The 25,087-nt window shown below is 31.4% G+C and overlaps 1 protein-coding gene and 1 non-coding gene across 2 annotated transcripts; both read left to right on the top strand.

Moving 5' to 3' along the window:
- Positions 1–8,109: 8,109 nt before the first annotated feature.
- Positions 8,110–10,052, top strand: LOC108449989 (cytochrome P450 CYP82D47-like). Its single transcript, XM_017747399.2, has 2 exons — positions 8,110–9,114; positions 9,210–10,052. Exons 1-2 carry the CDS (start codon positions 8,170–8,172, stop codon positions 9,831–9,833), a joined length of 1,569 nt encoding a protein of 522 aa, XP_017602888.2. The 5' UTR covers positions 8,110–8,169; the 3' UTR covers positions 9,834–10,052.
- Positions 10,053–24,728: 14,676 nt separating this feature from the next.
- On the top strand, positions 24,729–24,835 carry LOC128293610 (small nucleolar RNA R71). Its single transcript, XR_008283790.1, has one exon. It is a non-coding gene; the product is annotated as a small nucleolar RNA R71 (small nucleolar RNA).
- Positions 24,836–25,087: the final 252 nt, after the last annotated feature.

Genomic DNA, 25,087 nt, shown 5'->3' with positions numbered 1-25,087 from the left:
GAGAGAGTCGACCCTAAACCTTATGGCATGTGCAAAATAAAAAGTCATAATTGAAACAATTGCCTATATCAAAAACACCACCCAAGACAGTCGTTACGGTCGACAAGAATGTGAATTTATGTATCCCAACTGTAGGAACAGGCAACTTGCAAATTAGATAGTAAAGGTAGGTACATCAAATGGACTCTATTATTATTGGCACCCGGGATAAGTACCCCCTATAAGTTGCAGTATATATTGCTGACATCTTCTCCCTCTCATTTGCATTACTTGATAATGTTTTGAAATTTCTCTTAAACGATGAAAATTTTAAATTCATAAATTTAGCTCCACCATCACCGGGAGAGCGTCCAAACAAGTCATAGTAGAGCGCCATAGGTTTTGCTACTAGGTTTGAACCAGTTACCGCATCATTGTCCACGGGGAGCCCTAATTGCAGTGCAACATCCTCCAGTATGATGGTGCATTCCCTAATTGCAGACCATGGCCATGCAGCTTCGACACGCGGTATACATCCTAATCATATTAAATTACAACATTAGTTAAGATCTTCCAATTAAATAAAAAAATTACATGCAACTATACATATATGTTCACGAATAAAAAATAGAACATTCTTTTACCAGCAAATGGATCATCTTTGTTGTGTAATTGTCCGCTGTAATTAAAGAACTCATTTCGGTATCTGCACAAATAATTAAAAATTCAATCATCGACTTAACAAATAAACAATATAAAAATAATGACAATTTATTTTTTTCAAGCCCATTTTCGTAATTAACTTTTCTATATAATATTTTTTATATATAAAAAGTGTATTAATTTTATTTTAACACAAATCTAATTATTCAAACAAACATATAATGTTCAATGTTAAATCTTAAAATATACAAATTATTATTACAAAATAAAAAAAAAAAGCATACACTAGTCAAACTAATCTTAATATTACTTTCAATACAAATCTAATCATTCAAACAAAAATATAATGACCAATGTTATATAGAAAACTATACAAAATTATCATTAAAAAAAAACTAAACATACACTACCAAAACTATTTTAATACACAATTGTAACAATTCTAATAACTCTACTAAAATAAACATGCACTACTAAAAATATCTTAATAAACATACACTACAAAATAAACATAACGTAATTCTAATAATTCAAATAGAAATATAATATTACAAATATCTAAACTAACACAATTCTATTCATTTGCATAGTTAAAATACCTTAATACTACTAATAAATAAACTTTTAACACAAATCTAAACTAATTATAATGATTATTAAAAATTTACTATTACAAATCTAAAATCTAAATAATTCTAATATTACCAAAAAAAAAATTAAAATTCCTTCTTCTTTTTTTTTCCGAGAGGGACCTTCCTTTTTTTTTCCGGCTATGGGTGGCCGGAGATTCTTAGTTTTTTTTTCCTTGATAGAATGTTTGGGAGACCAAACCAACCCCTTTTACAATGAATTTTAATATATATATATATATATATAAGTATACAAAATAATAAAAAAGTTACAAAATTAATTTATGGGAGTTGAACTCGTGACTGACCAGTCACGTCAGTGGCAGGCCGTTAGCCTGTGCCATCGAGTTGTCAGGCAGCACCGATCTAATGGCTTGCCACCAATGTGACCAGTCAATCACAAGTTTGACTCCCAAAAATCGGTTTTTTTAAAATTTTTTAAAGTTTAATAAAAAATACATTAACTATTAAATTATTCCGGTAATAATTTTTTTACGTGATACATTATAAAATACGAGGTCAATACAATATAGGTGCCATCGATTGCTCAGTCGACACCAAAGAAAAAATATTTTTTTTGTCAAATCAAATCATCAGCTCAATCATTACTCAGACGACAGTGTGGATTCAACGTGCAATTTACCTATATTCCTAAATAATGGCCTAGTCAGTATTTAATTTTTATATATTATTTAGGTAAAAAAACCTTTTTCATCAATCTACCTATAGCATGGTTAATGTCATATATAATTTATGAAATACTAATTTCTGATAATAATTAAGAAATATATAAATTTACATATTAATAGTATATTAATTAGAAAGCATAAAGCTTTACAATATATAAATGTTTTAATAAACATTTATTTAGAATATATAATAGTAAATGAATGCAAAATATTTGATGAATCGTCATTTCAACCAAGTTTTTTTTTTATCATATTTTTCAAAGTTGAAACGCATAATTGAATTTTAAAATTCATTTTATTAATTTCTGTAAGTCATAAAAGATCATGAAATAAACATGGAAAATGATTTAAAAGATGAATGTAAGTACCTACTTTTTATTATCATATTTTAAATTATAATCTCAATTTATTTTAAAAATCTGGGAATGGAGTTGTGTACGACGTTTATGATGATATATTAAAAAATTAATGGTTAAATTCACTATTGTCACTAAAACAATTTTATTTAATATTTAATATTTACATAATTATATAATTTTTATATAATTTACAACAATGGAGGAGATTAAGGTGGTGCAATGAAGACTGATTCACTTCAAAAGGGCGAAACTCCAAACAAGGACAAGAGAACATGTTGATTATGAAGAAAATTGTTGCTGGAAGATTAATCTTTTCTTCATCATTCCTAACGGGATTTATAAGAGAGGTTCTATTGCCTACTGGTATGACATGGTCGGATAAGCATCAATCCCACTAAATATATAAAGTATATTCATACCTAAAGGCAGGTGGATGACTAAGGCTAAGAGTTAATGAAAATCGCTGAAATCGAAAAACCTAAAAATTATAGAGCAACTTGACAAACTTTGTTCGAGGTATTCTTGATTTCCAAAAATCACAAAATTTAAACTAGACCCTCCTCAAATAGTGTAGATCTGATATGGAAAGTTTCGACACAAAATTCAACACACTAAATATTTATTTTATTTTTTGTATTTTTTTATTTTTCCATATTTTATCACTTTTTTGTGGAAAATACTTTTTTTATATTCCAAGATATTACTAAGAAGCAACATGTAAAATTTCAAATCGTTTGGAAAATGTTTACCCACTAAAAAATGAATTTTTGCGTAAAAAAATTGTTTTATGGTTGTTTGCTGGAAATCAATTTATAAGAATACAAAGAACACCTAAAATGCCTAAGAAACTAATATCAATTGATAAGAACAAATGGAACAATATTGCAAATTTGACTAGTATGAATTTGACTTAGGGCTCCAAACGATAAAAAAGAAACTTGAATTTTGACATAACTTGAAACACACACAAATCTAAGCCATATCTAACAAAAATAAAGGAAGCAATTAAAAGAGATAATTAAAATAAATTAAATTGAAAAAATTAAATATTTGAATAATTAAACAGGAACAAAATAGAACAAAGAAGAAAATAAAGAAGATAGATGGAAAAGACAGAAAGTGACGTGTAAAAGTCCTAAGAAGCCTTGGAAACAAGATGAATCCACAACTCCTTCAAATAGCTCTAATTTCCCCCTCCAAGAAAGAAAGCCTAACAAGAAAAAGCCTGATAATGATCTCCCACAATTTGAAAAAAAATGTTAAAACTCTTCTGAAAGAAAACTCAAAAGAAATTCTTGAAGAGAAAAACTCAAAGAGAATTTATTAACTCAAAAGAGAAAGTTGTTGAACAATGAATTGTATTGTGTACAATGAAGAGCCCTTTATATAGGCTAGCTAAATAAATCCAAATAAAACTCTTAAGTATACTGGAACTCTAATTAATCTAAACAAGAAGTAGTTTTAAACTAAACTTTCTTGTTGACATAAAACTCCTAAATAACTTAAAATACTTTAAAATATCCAAAATTCGGAATAAATAAATAATGAAATAATAAACCCTAATAAATATAATATTGGGCTCTTATATAATAAAAATTAAGCGTAAATATCAAACTCAATGTGATTTAAACTCAAATTAAAAACCTAAAACTCATAATTTCTGTAATAATCTCATCCAAAAATTCTACTCGCGCAATCTTCACTAAAATGTTCATAACTTGATCTCTCAAACTTAAAATCAAGTGATTTAAAGTGCATTGCGAAGCTAAGAGACTGATCTTCGATCGATAAGATATATTGACTCAAAAATGCCTAAATCCCTTCCAAAAATGCACTGCAAGTAAACTAATTATAGCATGGCTAGACGTGTTGGCTTGATTGGGGTCCTTGAAGTGTAACGCCTAAACTTGTTAACATCTTTTACTTGGGATTGCCATCATGGATTGAGATTTTAAGTCCATGAACAAAATTGGTTCCTTCTAATTCATCCTAGCTCCGTATTGAACTCCAAAGTCCATCGCCTTCGATTTTCAACTTTTCTTCTCGAAATTTCTTCGTGATAAGGTCTTGAACGAATAAGTTGAGTTTTGACTTCAATTACTTGGATTTGGATCTCATGATTAGACCTTGAGGTTAACTAAGTCCATCATGCCCATAGGCCTGAAATTGGGCCTTGAGACTCATATCATTTGGTGTTGGTGGCATTATTGTCATTCATTAGAGTGGAGCAATTGGTAGGGTTGGCATCGTTGTTTTTGTTAATGGGGTTATCGTTAGCATCATTCCGATTTTGAAACATTTTAGGTCCATGCTCACCGCACCAATTGTTGATACAGTGTACAATAAGGGAAGAGATCAAGGTGGTGCAACAGAGGTTGGTTCACCTAAAGAAGTTGAGAGCCAGAACAGGGACAAGAGAACAGGCTGATTATTGCTCAGAGTAACTTTGGTGTAGGAAGATCTATCATTTCTTCATTGTTCCTCGTGGTATTTGTAGGAAAGATCCTCTTGTCCAATGTTATGATGTGATCGAATAAGCATTCAATCCCACCAAGTGCGTATAGGATACTCATGGGCGTATGTCATGGGACCTTATCAGTATGAAGTTATTATGCCTAAATGAGCTCCTTATCATAACAAAAGTGTGTTCATATCTAAAGGTAGGTGGATGACTTCCTCTGAGAGGAACATGTGGTCTTTACCCAAAGGTGTTGAGGACGAGTGGCTAGTCGAGGTATTACTTCATATGGAGTCAACACAAAAGTCAATAATGCATATGATGTTGACACGTGTTTTAGTGGTGGAAAGGTATAAAAATAATTAATATTTTATTTTTAAAAAAATTAATTTGCAGTAAATTTATAAGTTTTATTAAAAAATATCATAATAAAATTATAACTTTAATATGAATTAATTAGTTAATTGAGAAATCAACAAATATATTGATTTTATAATAGTAGAGGTGTTTCAAATAATATATAATTTAATTCTCAATTAAAATATAATCAACGTATAAGTATGGCATTAGAATTTTCTAGTTACACTTCTTCATAATGTATGTTATAAAATTGATAAAATTACCCATGCGTCTTTATATTGGAAAATATAGTTAATAAGGTGCACGAGTATGCAAACTAATTTAAAATATATTAATCTATATATATATATATATATAAAAGGATGTCTTTCCTTTTGTTCATATATGTTTAATTCTTTCTTTTTCTTTATATTATAGGAAAATGTTAAATTTTAGTTTTAGTCCTTATATTATGCTTCAATTTGAAATTTAATCTTTATCTTTAGTTTCTTGCATAATTTTATCTTTATATTTTTACAATGTTATTAGTTAGTCAAAGTAGTTAATATAATTAATTTTTATTAAAATATTATGTGGTTATATATAATTTGAATGTCCTAAAATTAACACATCTTTTGAGTTTGCCTTGTTTTTTTCATTGACAATGATCAAATTTCAGTTTTGGTCCTTATACTATGTTGAAATTTGGATTTAATTCATATACTTTAATTTTTGAAATAATTTAATCATTCTACTTTTATAATGTCATTAGTTTGTCTAAATAGTTAATATCATTAATCATTTCAATTATAATCTTGACATCATATTTTCTTAAGAACACTATTCTAGCAAAAAAAAAAATTTACGGGTAAACTACAAAATTTGTCATTAAAATTTGGTGAATTTTTTTTTTGCCGCTAAATTATGAAAAGTTACATTTTGATCATTAAAGTTATCGACTTATAATATTTTGGTCACTTATCTATTAATGATCGTTACAGCCTTGATGAAAAAGTGAGGTGGCACATTAATCGAAGTGTTAAGTCTAATTTGATCCCTGAACTATAGCTAAAACATTCAATTTAGTATTTTTACAACATTTTTAACAACTCTGAAAATTTATTAAAATTTTCTAAAAATATAAAAAAATCTTAAATTTCTGAAAGTTCATTATCTATTTTTGAAATGATACTTTTTTTAAATTATAATTATGTAAAAGAAATAAAATTTCTAAAATTATAATTTATGTGAAATGAATAACAAAAACAATCCTTCTCCGGTCTAAAATCCCACCAAAATCTTGATCAAACTCACCACTTAAGGAAACCAAATCTTTCTCGGAACTAACGGCTTGTTCTGCAATGCTTAAGAGCTTCATACATTCTTCCCAGCACTCGGCACCTCTCCATAGAAGCTTAACTGCCAAGCATATTCACTGCTGGTAAGCTCAACAGGGAGAAAAGTTGCAAAACATGGCAAAAAAGGACTTGGGTTCTTTCCAAAGCGTAAAGGATTAGAATACAGTGAAAGGAGTTGATGAAAAACCGTTAGGAGAATAGGGGTGGAGGAGTCCTCCAGAGAGTACTGAAGCGCCTCCACCAATGCCCATTTCATCATACAAGTCAATGTATAGGTTCAAATCCTTCGGACTCTCCTGGAAAAAGGAAATGGCGACAACAATCAGAAAATTCAAAAGAAACCCATTAATGGGTAGTTATAGAAGATTTAGAATTACAAGGCAAAAGGAGTATACCTTGAGGAAATGCCTAACTACGGAGAGACCAGCAAAACCAGCATCAAGAATTGCATAATTATAATTTTTATGAATTTTTTAATTTTTTACGCAATTATAATTTAAAAAATATTTTTTATAATTTCAAAAATAAATAATGAATTTTCAGAATTTTTAAATATTATTTTCCTGATATTTTTACAACATTTTAATATTTTTCTTAGAATTATTGTTAAAAATATTGTAAAAGTACTAAATTGAATGTTTTAACTATAGTTCAAATATCAAATTATATATTAATTCTTTAATTAACGTGTCACCTCACTTTTCTGTTAAAGCTATAATAGCCATTAACAGAGAAATGATCAAAACGTTATAAGTTCATAATTTTAGTGACCAAAATGTAACTTTTCATAGTTCAATAACATTTTCTTAATCAAAGTTTAGTGAATATTTTTATAATTTACCCAATATTAATTTCAGCATGATGAGTTCAAATTATTTTTAAAAAAATCACCTTATTTTTATTATGCCACTACCAAATAAATTTTCATTAAATATTACATTAATAAATTTAATAAAAATTTACCCTGTAATAAATTTACCTGAATTTTATATTATTAGTACAAATAAATATTCTAATTAATTAATAAAGAAGGGCCGCCAAAGAAGACACCGCCGGCACCAACCAAATGCATTCAAGAATCAGAAAGGAAGATGACAGAGAGCTAAAAACAAACCCTTCTATCTTTATTTTGGTTGCCATTATTGAACGAATGGAACAACCATTTTAGCCTCACGAGTTTCAACATTAATCCCTTATAGCATATTTGTTTTGTTTTTTTTTTTATACTATACTTAAAACTATTCATAATATTTTTTCAATTCTTAAATAAAAAAGATAATACAGTTCAACGCATTCAAATTCACGTTCTTTTACACTAATAATAATAATACCGATACCAATTAATCTATGACTCAATCGGCTAATAAATTAAATATATAGCTAAATTATTTGATTTCAGTATACTTTAAATTTCAACTGCAATATTAATAGTAATACATTGATAAAGGTTTTGAAAACTTGTTCCTATTTTCATGATACTTGGGTATTGACTTATTACTAAAATCGTTGTGCTTTTTTTGACTGCAGTTCGAACATAGCTGCCCGAGCATTATTTAATTAATGAAAATAAAATAAAAATTCTTCAATTACCACAATGACAAGTTTGACCGACTAGGCAACCCCCAGCTCTATTTATATGTGCAAAATGCAATTCATGCCCATCCACTTCTTCACTTCCTTATAATCAAAGTAGTGATGGATCTTATTGATCTCTCTATTTTTGGTTATGCACTGGTCTTAGGCATTACGCTACTGTTTTTGTACACCAAACTCAAAAAGTCTAGCTCAGGAAGCGTCGGCAAAGCTCCACCAGTAGCAGCCGGTGCATGGCCAATAATTGGTCACCTCCCGCTATTAGGGGGACCCAAAGCCCCTCATGAATCATTGGGAGACTTGGGTGAGAAATATGGACCTGCTTACATGATCCGGATCGGTGTTCATCCAGCCCTGGTGGTGAATTCGAGTGATGTAGCCAAGGAAATCTTCACTGTCAATGATATGCATGTTTCCTCCCGTTCCGAATTTGCCGCAGCTGAACACTTGGGTTACAACTATGCCATGTTTGGCTTCTCTCCTTACGGACAATTCTGGCGTGAAATGCGCAAAATAACAATGTTGGAGGTGCTATCCAATCACAGGATCGATCAACTCAAGAAAGTTTTTCTCTCCGAGATAGAAGGCTCGATGAAACTATTATATAATACGTGGGCAGACAAAAAAAATGGCTCTGGTAAGGTGTTGGTTGAGATGAAGAAACACTTTTCGGACTTGACATTGAACGTTATTATGAGGACGGTTGCTGGGAAGAGGTATAGCGTTGGTGCAGAGGAAGACCAAAAAGAGGTGTTGAGATATCGTACGGCTTTACGAGATTTCTTTCACTTGACAGGAATGTTTGTGCTGGGAGATGCAGTCCCTTTCCTCCGATGGCTGGATTTTGGCGGCTATGAGAAGAAGATGAAGAAAACTGCTAAAGAGTTGGATGAAATTTCCGGGGGATGGCTAGATGACCATAGGAAGGGTGGACATTGGGATGAAAATAAAAAGGAGAAGGATTTCATGGATGTAATGAACTCTGTTCTTAAAGGTGCAAGTCTTGCAGGTTATGATGCTGACACCATCAACAAAGCCACTTCCCTGGTATAATCTTTCTCCTCTCTCTTTTTTTTTTCAAATTTTATTTCTCCATTAATCAGTTCTAAAGTTGTAAAAACTATGAAAATTGCACATTGCAGAATATGATTTTAGCTGGCAGTGACACCACAACAGTTACTTTAATATGGGGTCTTTCCCTAATGTTAAACAAACCTCATGTACTCAAAAAGGCTCAAGAAGAACTAGACACCCATATTGGCAGAGATAGGTTTGTGAATGAAACAGACATCGGCAAATTGGTGTACATTCAAGCCATAGTTAAAGAGACATTAAGAATGTATCCACCTGCACCCCTTTCAGCGCCCCGTGAGCTCAGTGAAAGTTGTTCCATTGGAGGCTATGATATCCCCAAAGGCACTCGGTTGATTATAAACCTTCACAAGATCCAAAGGGATCCTAAAAAATGGCCAGAACCATCAGAATTTAAGCCCGAGAGGTTTCTCACTACCCACAAAGATATCGATGTTAAGGGTCAGCATTTTGAATTGATGCCCTTTGGTAGTGGTAGGAGGAGCTGTCCTGGTACATCGTTTGCACTTCATATGTTGTACTTGACCATGTCTAATTTCTTGCATGCCTTCGATTTCTCAACGCCATCCGATGGTTTGATTGACTTGACTGGCACTGATGGATTGACCAACATTAAATCTACCCCGCTTGAAGCACTGGTCTCACCTCGTCTTGCTCCTGAGCTTTATAACTAAAATCCAGTTGAAGATTCCAATAATCAAGCATGAAGAATAAGAAAGTTTAAACATTTTGATTGTTACGTTGTATTATTATTTAATCATTTTCTCTCTCTTTTCGGAATTAATAATGGTAAAATACTTGTTGTTGGGTAAAACATCTAGATTTGAGTGTTGTTTATATGGTGAACATGGAAATTCTTAGGTCAAATTTAAGTTCAATATTAAATTGTGAAATCCTCTGTCTTCTACTTATCGTATTCAATATGTTAGCACACCTTGAGAGTTGAAAGTCATAATTTTCCTTATTAATTAAAAGTTACTTAGAAGAGTATGCCTTGCATGCATGCATATTTTTTTTTAGTAATCGTTCTCAAAAATACTTCACTTTTCCACGTCTACACTCATCCAAGTCAATGGCATGTGCCACTGATATACTAAATATAATAATTTATTAGTTATTTTTAATTTATTTGAAAAATTGATCACACGCATAATTTAAATGGGTTGACTCTTATATTTTTTTTCCATTTAGCCTCCAGGCATTATTTTTTAATCATATTAGTCCTTAAGATTGGCATCTATTACTCAAATTAATCTTATTTATGATTAGCTATCGTTAATTTTTGAACAATTTCATGATGTGTGTAGCACCCCACACCGACCCAATCACCTGATCCGAATGTGAGATATCACATTACATTGGTGAAGCAACACAAGCTACTATGACACAAATACATTAAATTCAATAATCAAAATAATTCATATGAATGCATTTATACACTCATTGATTTCATGCCATCAATTTACATGATTATACAAGTTAATTTCAGAGTTAGGGCTAGAACCCTAACTCAATTTTCTAAACTTCTATGTTATGTCTCGAGACAAACCTCCCTTACTTTCCTATTTTTGCTTCAATGTTTGTTTGTCTTGAGAGCTAGAATAGGGCAAATTTTATTTAGATTCGATGTTTCTTTGTCTCGAGACATATGCCATTTTGTCTCAGGACTTAGATTCAATTGTCTTGAGACATTAAAGAATAGTCTTAAGACATAGATCATTCTCAACAATTCAAATAGTACTATTTTATTCTTGAGGTCTCAAGACATGTTCTTCCTATCTCGAGACTTAATGGTAAGATGACCTAAAATATTCAATTTTAAATATTCAAAACATACCAAATTATAACTGTATCATACCTAAATTTTACCTTAATCTTAAATACTCAATTTGACAAGTATAACACCAACAAACATCCAATCATAGAAATTCATACACCAATACCTAAGCCCCCAATTTTCACATCCAAACTCATATTAATTAACTTAAATGATGAGATTCAACTTTATAACCATTAAGGCCAAGGTATCAAACATAACAAAATGCACATTCAATTCCAAACCATAAATATTCTAGGTATATACCATATAACTCAAACTCATATATATATATATACACATACAAAAGGAGTAATCAGGTGGAGTCCGAACTGAGTTGTTGAATTAAATTCTTGACCACTTTAAGTCTACATCTACCCACGTCCAAAAGATGCGCACAAAAATAAACTTTAAGTGTACATCTATTCATGTTTGAGAGATATGCATGAAAACAAATATACTCGTACTAAATATTGAATACTCAGTGGTGTTAATATAATTTAATTACAATGTAATAAGATTAAACTAAAGCAAATATATAGAAATAATATCAAATACATTATTATATACTACTTTAACTCATCACATCATTTTCTCATTTCAATATTAATTTCATTGCATACTCATTTTGGCCCTTATTGACCGATGATAGACATTAGAACGAATACTTAGATCTTTATATAACAAGTAAGACCATGACTCTCTAGGAATTGGAACTGTTTTATTTTGCCACCCCAAGTTACCCGGTAATGATGACTTTTAGTATCTGTCTACAACCTTCAAGGAATTGGGACTGCTCACGGCCTTTTGAAAATTGGGGCTAATAAACCATTGATAACGGTGACCCTATGAAATGCTAACTATATTCAAACTACGTCTAACATCATCTAATGGGACATAATTAGTATTATGCCCATCATAACACAACTCAATATAATATTAAAGCCTCAATATTATATATACAATTATATCAAAATATATGTATAATTATAAATCACAATTCTTTTATGTATATATATAATTATTATTATGCCCATTCATACTTAGATTCAAGAATCATAAAATCAAATTCAAGAATCATAAAATCAAATTCATCGTCTCAAAGTTTTTGGGAAAAATATGGTTACATCCGCATTTAATACATATTATTTTATAATGACTTACTAGAGTAAGAACGTATTATTGAAATTAAATTATAGAAACACAAACCACAAAAGTTATACAAGGTCTTTTCCTCTCTCTTTTTAGCTTTTGACATTCCTGCGTCGCCTTTAGCTATACGTTCAATAATACAATTATAGAAATGCCATTAATCACATAATTTAAACGAAATCAAATATGAATGCATTTAATTTAATTTAGTCCTTTACAATCCTAATATTCGAAACATCCATATTGCACAATCTATCCGATCAAATTTAGATCCTATTTAATTAATTTAGTACAGGGACCTCTACCTTCCACTTTATTACATAAATTTCTAACAACTTTTAATTTATTCAATTAGATCCCTAATATTTCATTTTAGTTTGTTTCACTACCATCTATCATACTTATAGCATGATCTTACCAAATTTAATTAACCCATTCATGCATGAATTTTAAGCTACCTTAATCAAATGTTTTAGAGCTTTTTAACAATGAAATCCAACTTAAAACTTATTAATTCTTAGATTTATTATATGGGCTTTCATTATTTAGCATTATTCATTAAAATTTCAACTAAAATTTAAAAGGAAAACCTACTAAATAGCTATACTGGTCACAACAATGTTGAGAGCAGCTATAGTGGTGACAGCAATGGTGAGAGGTTGAAGGAGATGTTTTTCTTCCCTTTGTTTTGTTTTAACCGAATGGAGAAGAAGAGTATTAAGTATTTTCTCTTTCTTTCCACTAATATGATCACGCTAACATAAATTTTTAATTAAAAATTACCTTAAAATCAATGGCTCTCGTCATAATATAACTACATAAGTGGAATCCTATGGCCATGATTAAGCAAGGCCACTAGCTTGATTTTAATTTAGGAATATTTATTCTCAAGGACATGGTAATTTACTCATCAAGGACATGCACAAAGCTTCAATCAAATTTTCTTCCTTTACTCACCTTATAATTTAGTCCTTGGACTATTTTATAAATTAAGTACATTACTATTTGATTCTATTTATTAGTCTTACATTCAACTTAGCACCTCCCCAGTTTGAAATCTCAAATTTTTCAATTTTTAAGAATTCAATCTTGAACTAAGTTTTTCTGACGCCAAAGAAAATAGGGTTGTTACGACTAGGTCAAATTAGAATGTGACAAATGGACAAACAAAAAAATGACATGTGTTTTCCTCTTTAATTATTCTAGAAAAATTTAAAATTTTTAGAAAAATATAAGAAATATATAAATTATAAAAATTCAAGACAATATATATAATTTCAAGAAAAACTTAGTTAAACTTTTAAAAAATTCAAAAGTATTTTGATAGTTCAAAAAAAATAAAAGTATTGTTAAAATTAGATAAAATAGAAAAATTAAAAACAAAACAAAACAAAAATTAATCTATCAACATTCAATCAATATCAATAAATGGTAATTAATATTTGTCGGTCAACATTGATCAACATTGGATCGGCGTCCGATCAATGTTGATAAATTTTTTAATTTTTTGTTTTATAACTTTTAAAATTCAAATTATTTTTGATTTTTATATTTTCAATTTTTTATTTTTAAAATTTTAACTTTTTTATTTTAAATTTTCAACATATTTTTGAATTATTGATTTGTACTTTTTAATTTTATTTTTGAATTATATATATTCAATTTTTGAATTTTATAATATGTATTTCTTATATTTTTTAAAATTGTTTATTTTTTTTATTTTGATTTTTTTGAATAACTATACCGCTCATCCACTTAGACTATGTTAACTTGTTATTGTTGTTAGAATAAAATGACAATAATAGATCATTTTATCCTACTTAATTGTGTATTACTCTAAATGTCAGACAAGGGGATTAACATTATTAATTTTATAATTTTTTATGCTTCTATAATTAGACCGAAGATTGAATTATGGAGACGTACATATATAATTTAAGTGCGATGGTATAACATGTTATTGAATAACACTTGTAAGAGGCGGCATTCTTGTATGTGTCCATATGCTTGGTAGGACTAAATTGGATCCTACACTTATCAGCGCTTTGGTGGAAAGATGAAGACCCGAGACACACATTCCATCTTCTGTGTGGTGAGTGTACAATTACACTCGAGGATGTAGCTTTACAACTTGGTTTACCGATGAATGTGGTAGTCGTTATGGGGGTAATGGGCATTGAGATTGGAGCGCAATTTGCTAGCAACTATTAGGCAAGGTGTCAGACAAGTTTAGTGGTAGCCAGATATAGATGAAATGGTTAGAAAACAATTTCAAATATATTGGCCACTCTGCAAGTGTCGTTGAAAGCGAACAATAGACGCGAGCATTCATCCTGAGGTTAATCGGGGGTCTTCTAATGCCACATAAATCTTGAAATCTAGCACGTTTAAGGTGGCTACTACAACTAGTCAACTTGAAAGAAGTGGGGCGACTCAATTGGGGATTAGTTATGTTGGCGACATTATACCAAGAGATGTGCTGGGCGATGGAACAAAAAAAAAATTAAAACCCATGGTTACATACTCCTTCTTTAGTCATGGGCATGGTATCGGCTACCATTTTTACATCCCCAAGTAAACATACTTATGTATTCCCATTCATAATAAGGTAAAATTCATTTGATAATATAGTTATCACAATATTTTTTTTATTATTATATTTTTTTAAATAACATAATATTTGAATAGGTGGAACAATGATGTAAGTCATGTGGGTATAACGGATGAGCTCAAAGATATCCGACTATTGTTAGATCAACAATAGGAAGATAAGGTTAGTTATTGAAAATTTAAATTATATAATATTTACATAAGCATTTGAAATTTAATATTAGGTACATAATAAAATTTATAATTTTGTAATGTAGTTTGATTGTATGTCATACATTGATCTGAGAATTCAAGAATGCATCTTGGTTGAATTTTTGGCGAATCGTAATATCTGGCACGTCAATATGCCATTGATAATTTTTTTCAACAATCAAAATGCACAAATACAATCAAGTAATGCATCAGTTTGAGTTTAGGTAAAGTATTCCACTATCACACTAGGAGCTCAATGAACTGCACAAGATCGACTTGTAGGGAAGAATCGATGAAGATTGGCGTAAATTCCATGCCAAATATATCTACATTTGATAGCATAGGTACGATTTCATACCTATGATCAAACCAATTCTCCCACTGGATTTGATGACCTCTTCGGATTACATGACATGGTTTAGACTTCATGGTAAGCCATATCTATTACTGGAGGAGGAAAGAAGTAGGAAACATGGTTGTAGGAGGCCAAAAAGACCTCACATGAATCCTAGGTCGAGAGTACATGTCTTGAGTCATCTTCAGCTCCAACCCCACATAAGGCACCAATGGCTGCACAACTCCTAGTTAATATGGTCCTTATTTTTTTGGTGCTTTTGCTAACCCCATTTTTTTAACACAAGCACCACATTATACACCATCATATCATGCATCAACACCTTCTCCAGGTATATTTTTTGCACCACCTCCATCCCGAGGATCATATTACATGCCAATGTCGACAATAATACTGATGTGTCTGCCATCACCGATAATTCGAACATTCTACTCATAATTGGGTTATGCAACACCATACACTTATTCCCTGATAGTGTCGCAAACAACCCTAGCATTATTGTTCTACTGAGGTGGATCATCTTCGTAACCACATGTTAATATAAGGGACAATATATGATGGGAACCTAGGACGACATGACACTCAAGCACGGAGGAACGAGATGAAGATGAAGATGGAGGTGGAGGTGGAGGTGAAGATGAATAAGATGAGGTGCTTAAACCCCAACTACAAAGAAATCCTCCTCGCAACCGACAACCAATGGGTTGTGGCACACATTTGAGTTGACTACGCTGATGAATTTTTTTAAAATTTTTTTTCATGTATCATTTACTTTGTTAACTTTTAATTTATATTATATTAAGATAATTAATTTCTTAAGATAATTAATAGATTATCATCTATTAAAGATTTAAAATAAAATGATAGTAAAAAGCATAAGCAATCCAAGCAAAAATGTTAGTGCATAAAACATAAATGTCTCATCTACCTTAATAATTACTTGAAATATAAACTCAACAAGGTTTAACTTCCTCCTTAAGATTCACTCAAAACACTCAAAGTATTTAAACGCTAATTAATTAATATGCACTTAGTAGTCAAACAAGGAATGTTATTACCATAAGCTTGCTTAAGAATTAAATCTCCACCACTATAAATATGAGATGACACAAATATCAAGAGGTCTTTACAAGGGTTGTAATGGAGCTAAGGTTAAGGGTATTGAAAGGTATACAAGGTGATTACAGTCGAGAGTTGAATTGTTGAGTTACCAAACTAAAAGAATAAGATGTTGAATTGCAAAGACTTGACATGAATAATAAATAACTAATTGAAGTGAGCCTTTATACAAAATATAAAAGTGATTATTTAAGCTCAACAAACAATATAATGGAGCTTATAGCATGAAAAGTGATCTCATAATTGAACAAGATAGCCCAAAGTTTTTCCATTTGTTTCTCCTTTTTTTTGGAAACAAAGAAAAATTCAGCATTATGAATGATCGAAAATAATTAGGCAACTTACCAAAACCTAATCTTGACAAAGGAAAGAAATAAAAGGGTAATTCAAAGATTAATTGGGTTTTAAGGATTAAATGAGTAGGTGATAAATGAACAAAAAGAGATTAGGCTCAAAAGGGTTTAATAGTGGGCAATAAAGTGGGTAGGTTATTTAAAAGCTAGGTAGGTTAAATCCTAAGTGCCTCTATCATCTCAAAATATCAAATCATTAATGTGGTCTTAACATGCATAATAAAAGCAAGTTCTAGAATAACAGACACAATCAAAACCAAAAAATAACATGAGCACCTATTATCATGATGAAGGCAAGCGCACATATTGAACAGTAGTATAGTTTATAGCAAGACCGGAATGTCGAACCCACAGGAACTAAAAGTACTAGTATTAACCTTCTTTTTATTATCTAGCCTAAAAATAAGAGGATTTGTTTTATCTAAACTAATTAACTAAACTAAGAATGCACAAGAAGTAAATTGGGGGAATACTTTTGGGAAAACTGATTGATTTAGACAATACCCAAGGAAGAATCCTCCTAGACTTCACTTGTTATTTGACTCTAAACTAGATGATTTATTCACTTGACTTGATCCATAGAAATCCCTAATTTATATTATTATCTCTCTTGAGACTAACAACGTCTAACCCTAGGTTGATTAATTGAAATCTCTTTCTAATTAAAACCCCTAGTGTCGCATTAACTCGATCTATGGATTCCCTTATTAGGTTTGACCCTAATCCAGCAGATTTATGTCGCCCTATATCTAGGGGTGCAATCAACTCCGCTTAATTATGATAGATCTACTTTTAGACAGGGGCTTTTGCTCCTCTGAATAAGCACATCAATACTTGAATCAATATCCTGGAATATTAAAGTAAGAATTAAGAACACATAATTAAGAACAAATTAGGTATTTATCATATAATTCAGAAAATAATAACAAGATTAGTATTAGGTTTCATCCCCCTTAGGTATTTAGGGGATTTAGTTCATATGTGTAAAAGAAAAAATCTCAGAAAAATAATGATAACAAAACATAAAGAAAGCCCAAAAACCCCTGAAGGAAATTAAGGGAGATCTTCAGTCTTGAAGGAGAATCCGGCTTCTGAGATGGATCAATCAAATTTCTTCGAGTAATTCCTTGCCTCCTACTCTTCGCGTCCTTTCTATCTGCCTCCTAGGGTGTTTATATAGGCTTTAGAATGCTTCCAAACCCTCAAGAGTGGCCTTTTCCGAATAGAACTAGACTTGGGCTCGACATGGACATGCCCATGTGACACGCCCGTGTGAGGTGGCTTAGGCCGTGTTTAGAGTCTCTAAATAGACACGGCCGTGTGGTGTGGCTTAGGCCGTGTTGTAATGTGTTAAATAGAACGGGTGTGTGAACTACCCGTGTGAGGAAGTCTAGGCCGTGTTGATTTCCCACGTTGACCCATTTTCTCTGTTTTTGGCTCGTTTCTCGCTCTTTCTACTCTGCTATGCTCACCTAAATATAAAACATGAAATTAAAGGATTAGGAGCATCGAATTCCACAAATCTAACGATAATTTATCCAAAAATATGCTAAGCATGGGATAAAAATATGTATAGATTATGACTTATCAATGGATGCTCTAAAGGCTTAAAAGCTCACAAAGTTATGGTTTTGATGTCGAAACTTATAAATTTGTCATTCAAGAAAGTTATTAAATTCAGGGAGAAATCCTAAAATAAATTTTCTAAAAATAGCTTATCATGCTTGACTCTCTCATGCATTAAAATATAAATAAAAATGTATAAAATGTACAAATTATCACAAAGCAAAGCAACAAAAAAATCTAGGTTTAGAAAAGATAACTCTCATGCAAAAATTAAGAAAATTGCTTAAGAAAACATGCAATAATCTAATGATTAAGTTGAATGAAAGTATAAAATCCTCTCCACATTTAAGATGTACATTTCTATCAATGTACGAACAAAGGTAAACACAATATACAAAATAAAATAACAAAATAAGGAAAGAACTAAAATTGCCCTGAATTAGGATGGATGGATGGAGAGTGTGAAAACTTGAAGCATTATAGATTTGAAGTTAAGTGAAGTTATCCTTGCAACAATCAAAAAAAATCAAAAATAAAAAATAAAAAGGTTAAAAGAAAAGTGAAATAAAAAGAAAAATGAAAAAGGATATAGTGAAGGAAAGACCCAGATTCCACATGGCCATGTCGTTGGCCCATGTGGATCACACGGTCATGTCTTCAGCCCATATGGTTTTCACTAAGATAAAATTATGCTCTAGTATTCACATGACTGTGTCGTTAGCCCGTGTGGATCACATGGCCATGTTTCCTGCTAGTGTGGTTCAAGTAACCTCATTTTTTTAAATTAAAAAATTAAAATGAAGAAAAAAATCATCATAAAATTAAAATATGCAGCACATGTAATAAATAAAATAAAATAAAATAAACGAAAAATGCTCAGGTCACCTCTTGAGAATCGCATGTTTAAAGTCTAAAGCTCGACTTCCCTACGAAAAACATAATCAATTGAGATCTTGGAGTTGGAAATCCTCTCTCTCATTATCAACATCACTACCAAGATAGAGTTTGAGACGATGATCGTTTACCTTAAATGTGTCATATTCAGGATGTGTTATGTAACATCCCGAAATAGGGCCGAAACGGGATAGTGGTTGCGAAACCATGAATATGAGGTCAAAAAAATTTATTCTGATTAAGTTTTAAGTTTTATTGATTGATTGAATGATTTTTTGAAAATTTCGTGAAGAAATTTTATGTATAAGTGCCTAATTTGATAATTAGGACTAAATTGTAAAATTAGCAAAATGTGTGTTCTAGATAATAAAGGGGATTTAATTGAAATGGGTCCTTAAAGTGGATGTCCTTATTTAGTAATTATATCATTATATTTAAGTTTGGACAAAAATGGGCAAGAATAGGACAAATTTGAAAGAAAAGCCTTTAAGGGCATTTTGGTCATTTAGTAATTAAAAGAATTAAAAAGGGAAAATAAAGCGAAAATTGGTCCATCTTCTTCATGGAGGCCGAATATAGCATGGGTGAAGCCATGGTTAGGGTTTCCAAGCTTTCCAAGCTTAATATTAAGCCCGTTCTAGCCTCGTTTTTAATGTTTTTTACGTTTTTGGAGTCCCAGTAACTTGATTTAGCTTATTCTAGCAATAATTCATGCTAGGGTTCATATTTGGAAAAATACCCATAGGTTAAATGTGTTTATTTTGATGTTTTATGGTAGAATATGAAGCTTGAAATTATGTTAAACAACTTTTGCTAAGCGATTTTAAGTGAAACGAGTAAAACAACATAATCGGTAAAAATACCTAATGTTCATAAGTACATGATAGAGTGGGAATTTGATGTTTCCATAGAAGGGAAAAATGTTCAGCGTGTCATAAAACATAATAAAAATGGATAAATTTTAATTTCCTAGCCTAGGGACAAAATTGTAATTTTACAAAGGTGTAGGGGCAAAATTGTAATTTTGCAAAGGTTTAGGGGCAAAATTGTAAATTTTCCAAAGTTTGAGTTAGGGAATGTTTTGAATATTACATTAATTAAATAAGTAAAATATGATGTTTTAGATCCCGGAAAGTGAGATTTGGACCTAGAACGGGAGAAAAACTGAAAATCGAGAAAGTTGGTAAAATGGCCGTTTTGGTATCGAGGTAAGTTCATATGTTTAATAAGCATTTAATTATGCATATTTGAATGATAAATTGATATTTTGGCCATAAATACTTTAGTATTGAGTTTCAGATATAATGATTAATGTTCGATAATAATTCGATATTGGAAAGAGAACTTGTATAATTTATATGTAAGACCATATTTTGTATTATGGCTTTGTATGATAACAAGAAAGTATTGACTAGCATAGTTTGATGAGAATAAGTTAAGTTGATGATATGATGAGATTGAGAATGTCAGTATGTAAGTTGAGTAGCATTTTATTATTATGCAATTACTGTTATTAGTATTGTTATTATTGAGTTATACGACTAACCTTAAGAATTTGAGCAAGTATGTTTCAGCTATGACTTGACAAGGCATTGATATCTCAAAGTCCATGGTTGTACCATGGAAATTAAGGAAGAATTGACGGAAAAGTCCATGTTCATAACATGGCATTTAATGAGGAATTGATGATTAAGGATACCATGTAAAACCATGTCAAGACATGGCATCGGCATTGATTAAGGACTCTATGTAAGACCACGTCAAGATGTGGCATTGGCACTAAGACAAGGATACCACGTAAGACCATGTTTGGAACATGGCATTTGGTAAGACAAGGATACCATGTAAGACCATGTTTGGAACATGGCATTTGGTAAGATAAGGATATCATGTAAGACCATGCCAAGGCATGGCATTGATAAGTTCTATAAGGCAAGGAAATCATGTAAGACCATGTCAAGACATGGCATTGACGAGTTACTATAAGGCAAAGGTCCTATGTAAGACCATGTCAAGGCATGGCATTGGTGAGTTCATAAGGCAAGGATACCACGTAAGATCATGTCAAGACATGGCAATGGTAAGTTCAAAAAGGAAAAGGTTCCCGAGTAATCCAAAGAGTAAGTCAAAGAAACGACAAGGTGAGAACATGAAGAAAGAGTGCAGGTATGTATTTAAGGCTTATTTAATATTGAGATTGTAAGTAATTGAGATTATCAAGTATTGAGTAAGTGATGAGTTTTCAGTTATGCTTGTGACACTTTATGACATGATTCGCAATATGCTTATATTATGAAAGAGTCCTCATGTGTTAAGTGAGGTGTTGCAGGTATGTAAGCAAGCTTTTAAGTAAGGTGCCTTTTGTATTCTGAGCCTTTGGTAAGGTTACCAATGAGTAAGTTGGGAAAGTAAGAACTAAACATTATTTAAGCAAATTATGACAGAATAGTAGTAAGCTAAATTGATTGCTAACGCTTATTATTTTACATGTGAACTTACTAAGCTCTATAAGCTAAATTGATTGCTAATGCTTATTATTTTACATGTGAACTTACTAAGCTCTATAAGCTTACTTCTTTCACTTTCCCATGTTTTAGAGTACTTAAAAGCAAGCTCGGGTTGGAGGTCGTTGGAGATCACTTCACACTATCGACTATCAAGTTACCAAATGGGTATCTTCGTTTACAAACGTTCTAGTTTATGGCTTGTATAGGGACTTAGACATTTTGTGTGTATGCCCTTATGATATGGATAAAAATGGTATGTAAATATTTGATAATGATTAGCTATTGAAATGGCTAATGAAGAACATGTTTCGGTGTTATGTATGCCTAAATGGTAGTTAATACAAAGAAATCATGAAAAAGTGAAATTAACATTAAAACAATATTGAATAGCAGCAGTGACGTGAACTTGAAAAATCACCAAGAATAGTAGAAATGGAATTAGGTAATGAATGAGATATATAATTAAAGCATATTGAGTCTGTTTTCATATGAAAGAAACAAAGTAAGAAAAAGAAGTGTATATTAAGAGATATTTGAATTTTAGTGAGACACGGCCAGAGCGATTTCTGAATCCCCTATTCTAACTTTATAAATTCACTAAAATTTGAACAAAAAGAAATAGGAGTTATAGTTTATATTTTTAGATTCCTTAGTGAATCTACTTTCAAGAGAAATAAACAGAATGGTTATTTGAATTCTGTACATGGAGAAAATTGACTCGTAGTGAGGAGAGGTCAGAGTAGTCAAACAATGCAACAAGGGAAACTTTAACTAATAAACTGTACTAATTGGCTAGACCAAAAATTATGAAAAAAAAATTAGTAAGAAGATATATGAGTCTAGTTTTAGGGAAAATTCACGAATTTAAATTTTTAGTTTTGTTACTCTAGTTATGATTTATTTAGTGACTATGACACAGGTGGGTAGTTTTATAAGGAATAATGAAATAAATTGTTTTGATTTGTCTAAGTATTCGGAAAATTTTTAATGTTCCCGGTTTGGTCCCGAACCCTTTCACTTGCATGTTTTAGGGTCTCGAGGGCCCTTTTTAAGGACATATTGAATGAATGTAAATAAATTAATTTTAAAAGCAAATTTTATGCCCCAAATTAGTAATTAAGTCAGGTAATACCTCGTACTCGACTCCGGCGACGGTCTTGGGTAAAGGGTGTTACATGTTACCTTAATTTGTCCAGATGGAAACATGTGTTTTACCACAAATGGGCCCGACCATCTTAGCTTAAGCTTTCCATGGAACATTTGTAACCCTGAATTGTATAACAACACTTTATCTCCAACTATGAATTGTTTTGTCCTCTTTAAATGAGTATCATGGTGTTTCTTTGTTACTTCCTTGTACATCTTGAGTTTTCATAAGTATTTGCTCGTCATTCATCTAGCTCATTGAGCTACAATATTCTCCTTTCACTTTTCCTTGAGCATCTATCACCTTGAACAATATATAGTTCTGACGTGTATTTATGAGTAATTTCTTGTAAAGAATGTTAAGCTACATGATCAATAGAATCAACAAAATAACAAGTATCATTTTGCTTACTAGATACTTACATAACATCACGTGTTTGAAGAGTAACCTCTTCATCACCTACTCTTAGCACAAGTTTACCATTACCAATATCAATAACAACTCTAGTAGTGGCTAAAAAGGGTCTGCTTAAGATCAAAGGTACCTCAACATCCTCACCCATGTCAAGTATCACAAAGTCAACAGGGAATATAAATTTATCTACTTTAACAAGCATATCCTCAACAATACCCCTAGGATACTTAATTGATTTGTCAACTAGTTGAATGCTCATCCTAGTAGGTTTTGGTTCCCTTAGACCAAGCTGCTTAAACATTTTATAAGACATTAAATTTATGCTAGCACCTAGATTAGCTAAGGCTTTCTCAACAGATAAACTACCAATAAAACAAGGGATAGTGAAACTTTCTGGATCCTTAAGCTTGGCATGCAGCTTGTTATGGATAATGGCTAAACATTCCTCATTAAGTTTCACAGTGGACAACTCCTCTAACTTCCTTGTATTTGTCAAAAGCTCTTTTAAGAATTTTGTAAACTTGAGCATCTGCGAAAGAGTTTCAACAAAGGTAAGTTAATATGCAGTTGTTTAAAAATTTTAAGAAATTTACCAAATTGATCATCCATGCGGTCTTTCTTCAACTTTGTTGGGTATGAGATTGGTGGTTTGTATTCTCTAAGCACTAGGCTCTCTCTTGCTATCATCAACCCCATCATCTTTCTTAACAACTTCTTGTTTTAGCTTCTCTTCAGGCTCGTTAACACCTTTCAACTTCTCAAAGTAATTTTGTTGACTTGCTCTTTTGGGTTGGTTTCAATGTTACCGGGTAAACTGCCTTGTACACTCTCTGAAACCAATCTCGAAACCTTGAATAGATGTTTGTTGATTCCTCAAATCTAATTTAGTGTTCTGAAATAAATTTTCAAAAACTGAAATGAATTTAACCAACATCTCTTCAAGATCTGGCTTAATCTCTTGTTGGTAAGGCTGCTGAAAGCTTGGAAAGGGTTGTAATATTTGATTCCTTTGACCACCCCAAGAAAAGCTAGGATGATTCCTCCATCCTGAGTTATAGTTGTTACCCATAAAATCAACTTGCTCATGTTCCATTTAGTCTTCAAAGGTAAGTATTCCTAACTAATCATACCCGGTCCAGTCACATTAGATTGCATCACAGAAGTCACCTGTTTCCTTAAACTCAAACCATTTATTTTCCTGCTAAGAGCTTCAACCTGACTTGCCAACATACTAACTGTATTTACATCATAAACACCAGTTTCTTTGGTAGACTTCACTATCATAACTTGCCCTTGATAATTATTTAATGTCATCTCTTTATTAAACTCTTGGGCTGCTTCAGGTGTTTTATTATTCAGTGTTCCCCCAGCTATTGCATCAATTATTTTCCTAGTTGAGGGATTCACACTATTATAAAATGTTTGAACTTGTAGCTATAAAGGTATACCATTATGAAGGCATCTTCTCAAAAGATCCTTAAATCTCTCTCAAGTGTCATACAGTGTTTCAAACTTAAATTGGGCAAAAGAAGAAACATCATTCCTCAACCTAGCTATTTTAGTTGGTGAAAAATATTTCGATAAGGACTTCTCTTTCATCTGAGCCCAAGTAGTGATGGAACCTCGTGGAAGTGAATTCAACCACTGCTTCACTTTATTCCTTAAAGAAAATGGGAACAACCTCAGGCATAGGGCATCATCAAAAGCACCATTGATCTTGAAAGTATCACATATCTCTAAGAAATTTGTTAGATGTGCATTTGAATGTTCATCTTGTAACCCATCAAACTGAATATATTACTG

This window comes from Gossypium arboreum, chromosome 5 (genome assembly GCF_025698485.1).
Source record: "Gossypium arboreum isolate Shixiya-1 chromosome 5, ASM2569848v2, whole genome shotgun sequence".
In the NCBI taxonomy this organism is placed as follows: domain Eukaryota; kingdom Viridiplantae; phylum Streptophyta; class Magnoliopsida; order Malvales; family Malvaceae; genus Gossypium; species Gossypium arboreum.
The sequence above is the reverse complement of the archived record's forward strand: the minus strand, read 5'-3'. Positions and strand labels throughout refer to the sequence as shown.

Bases quoted from the DNA above. Each gene is read 5' to 3' on its own strand.
- LOC108449989 (XM_017747399.2), top strand. From the start codon at position 8,170: ATGGATCTTATTGATCTCTCTATTTTTGGTTATGCACTGGTCTTAGGC. The intron at 9,115-9,209 runs GTATAATCTTTC...TGCACATTGCAG, and splicing joins TCAACAAAGCCACTTCCCTG to AATATGATTTTAGCTGGCAG.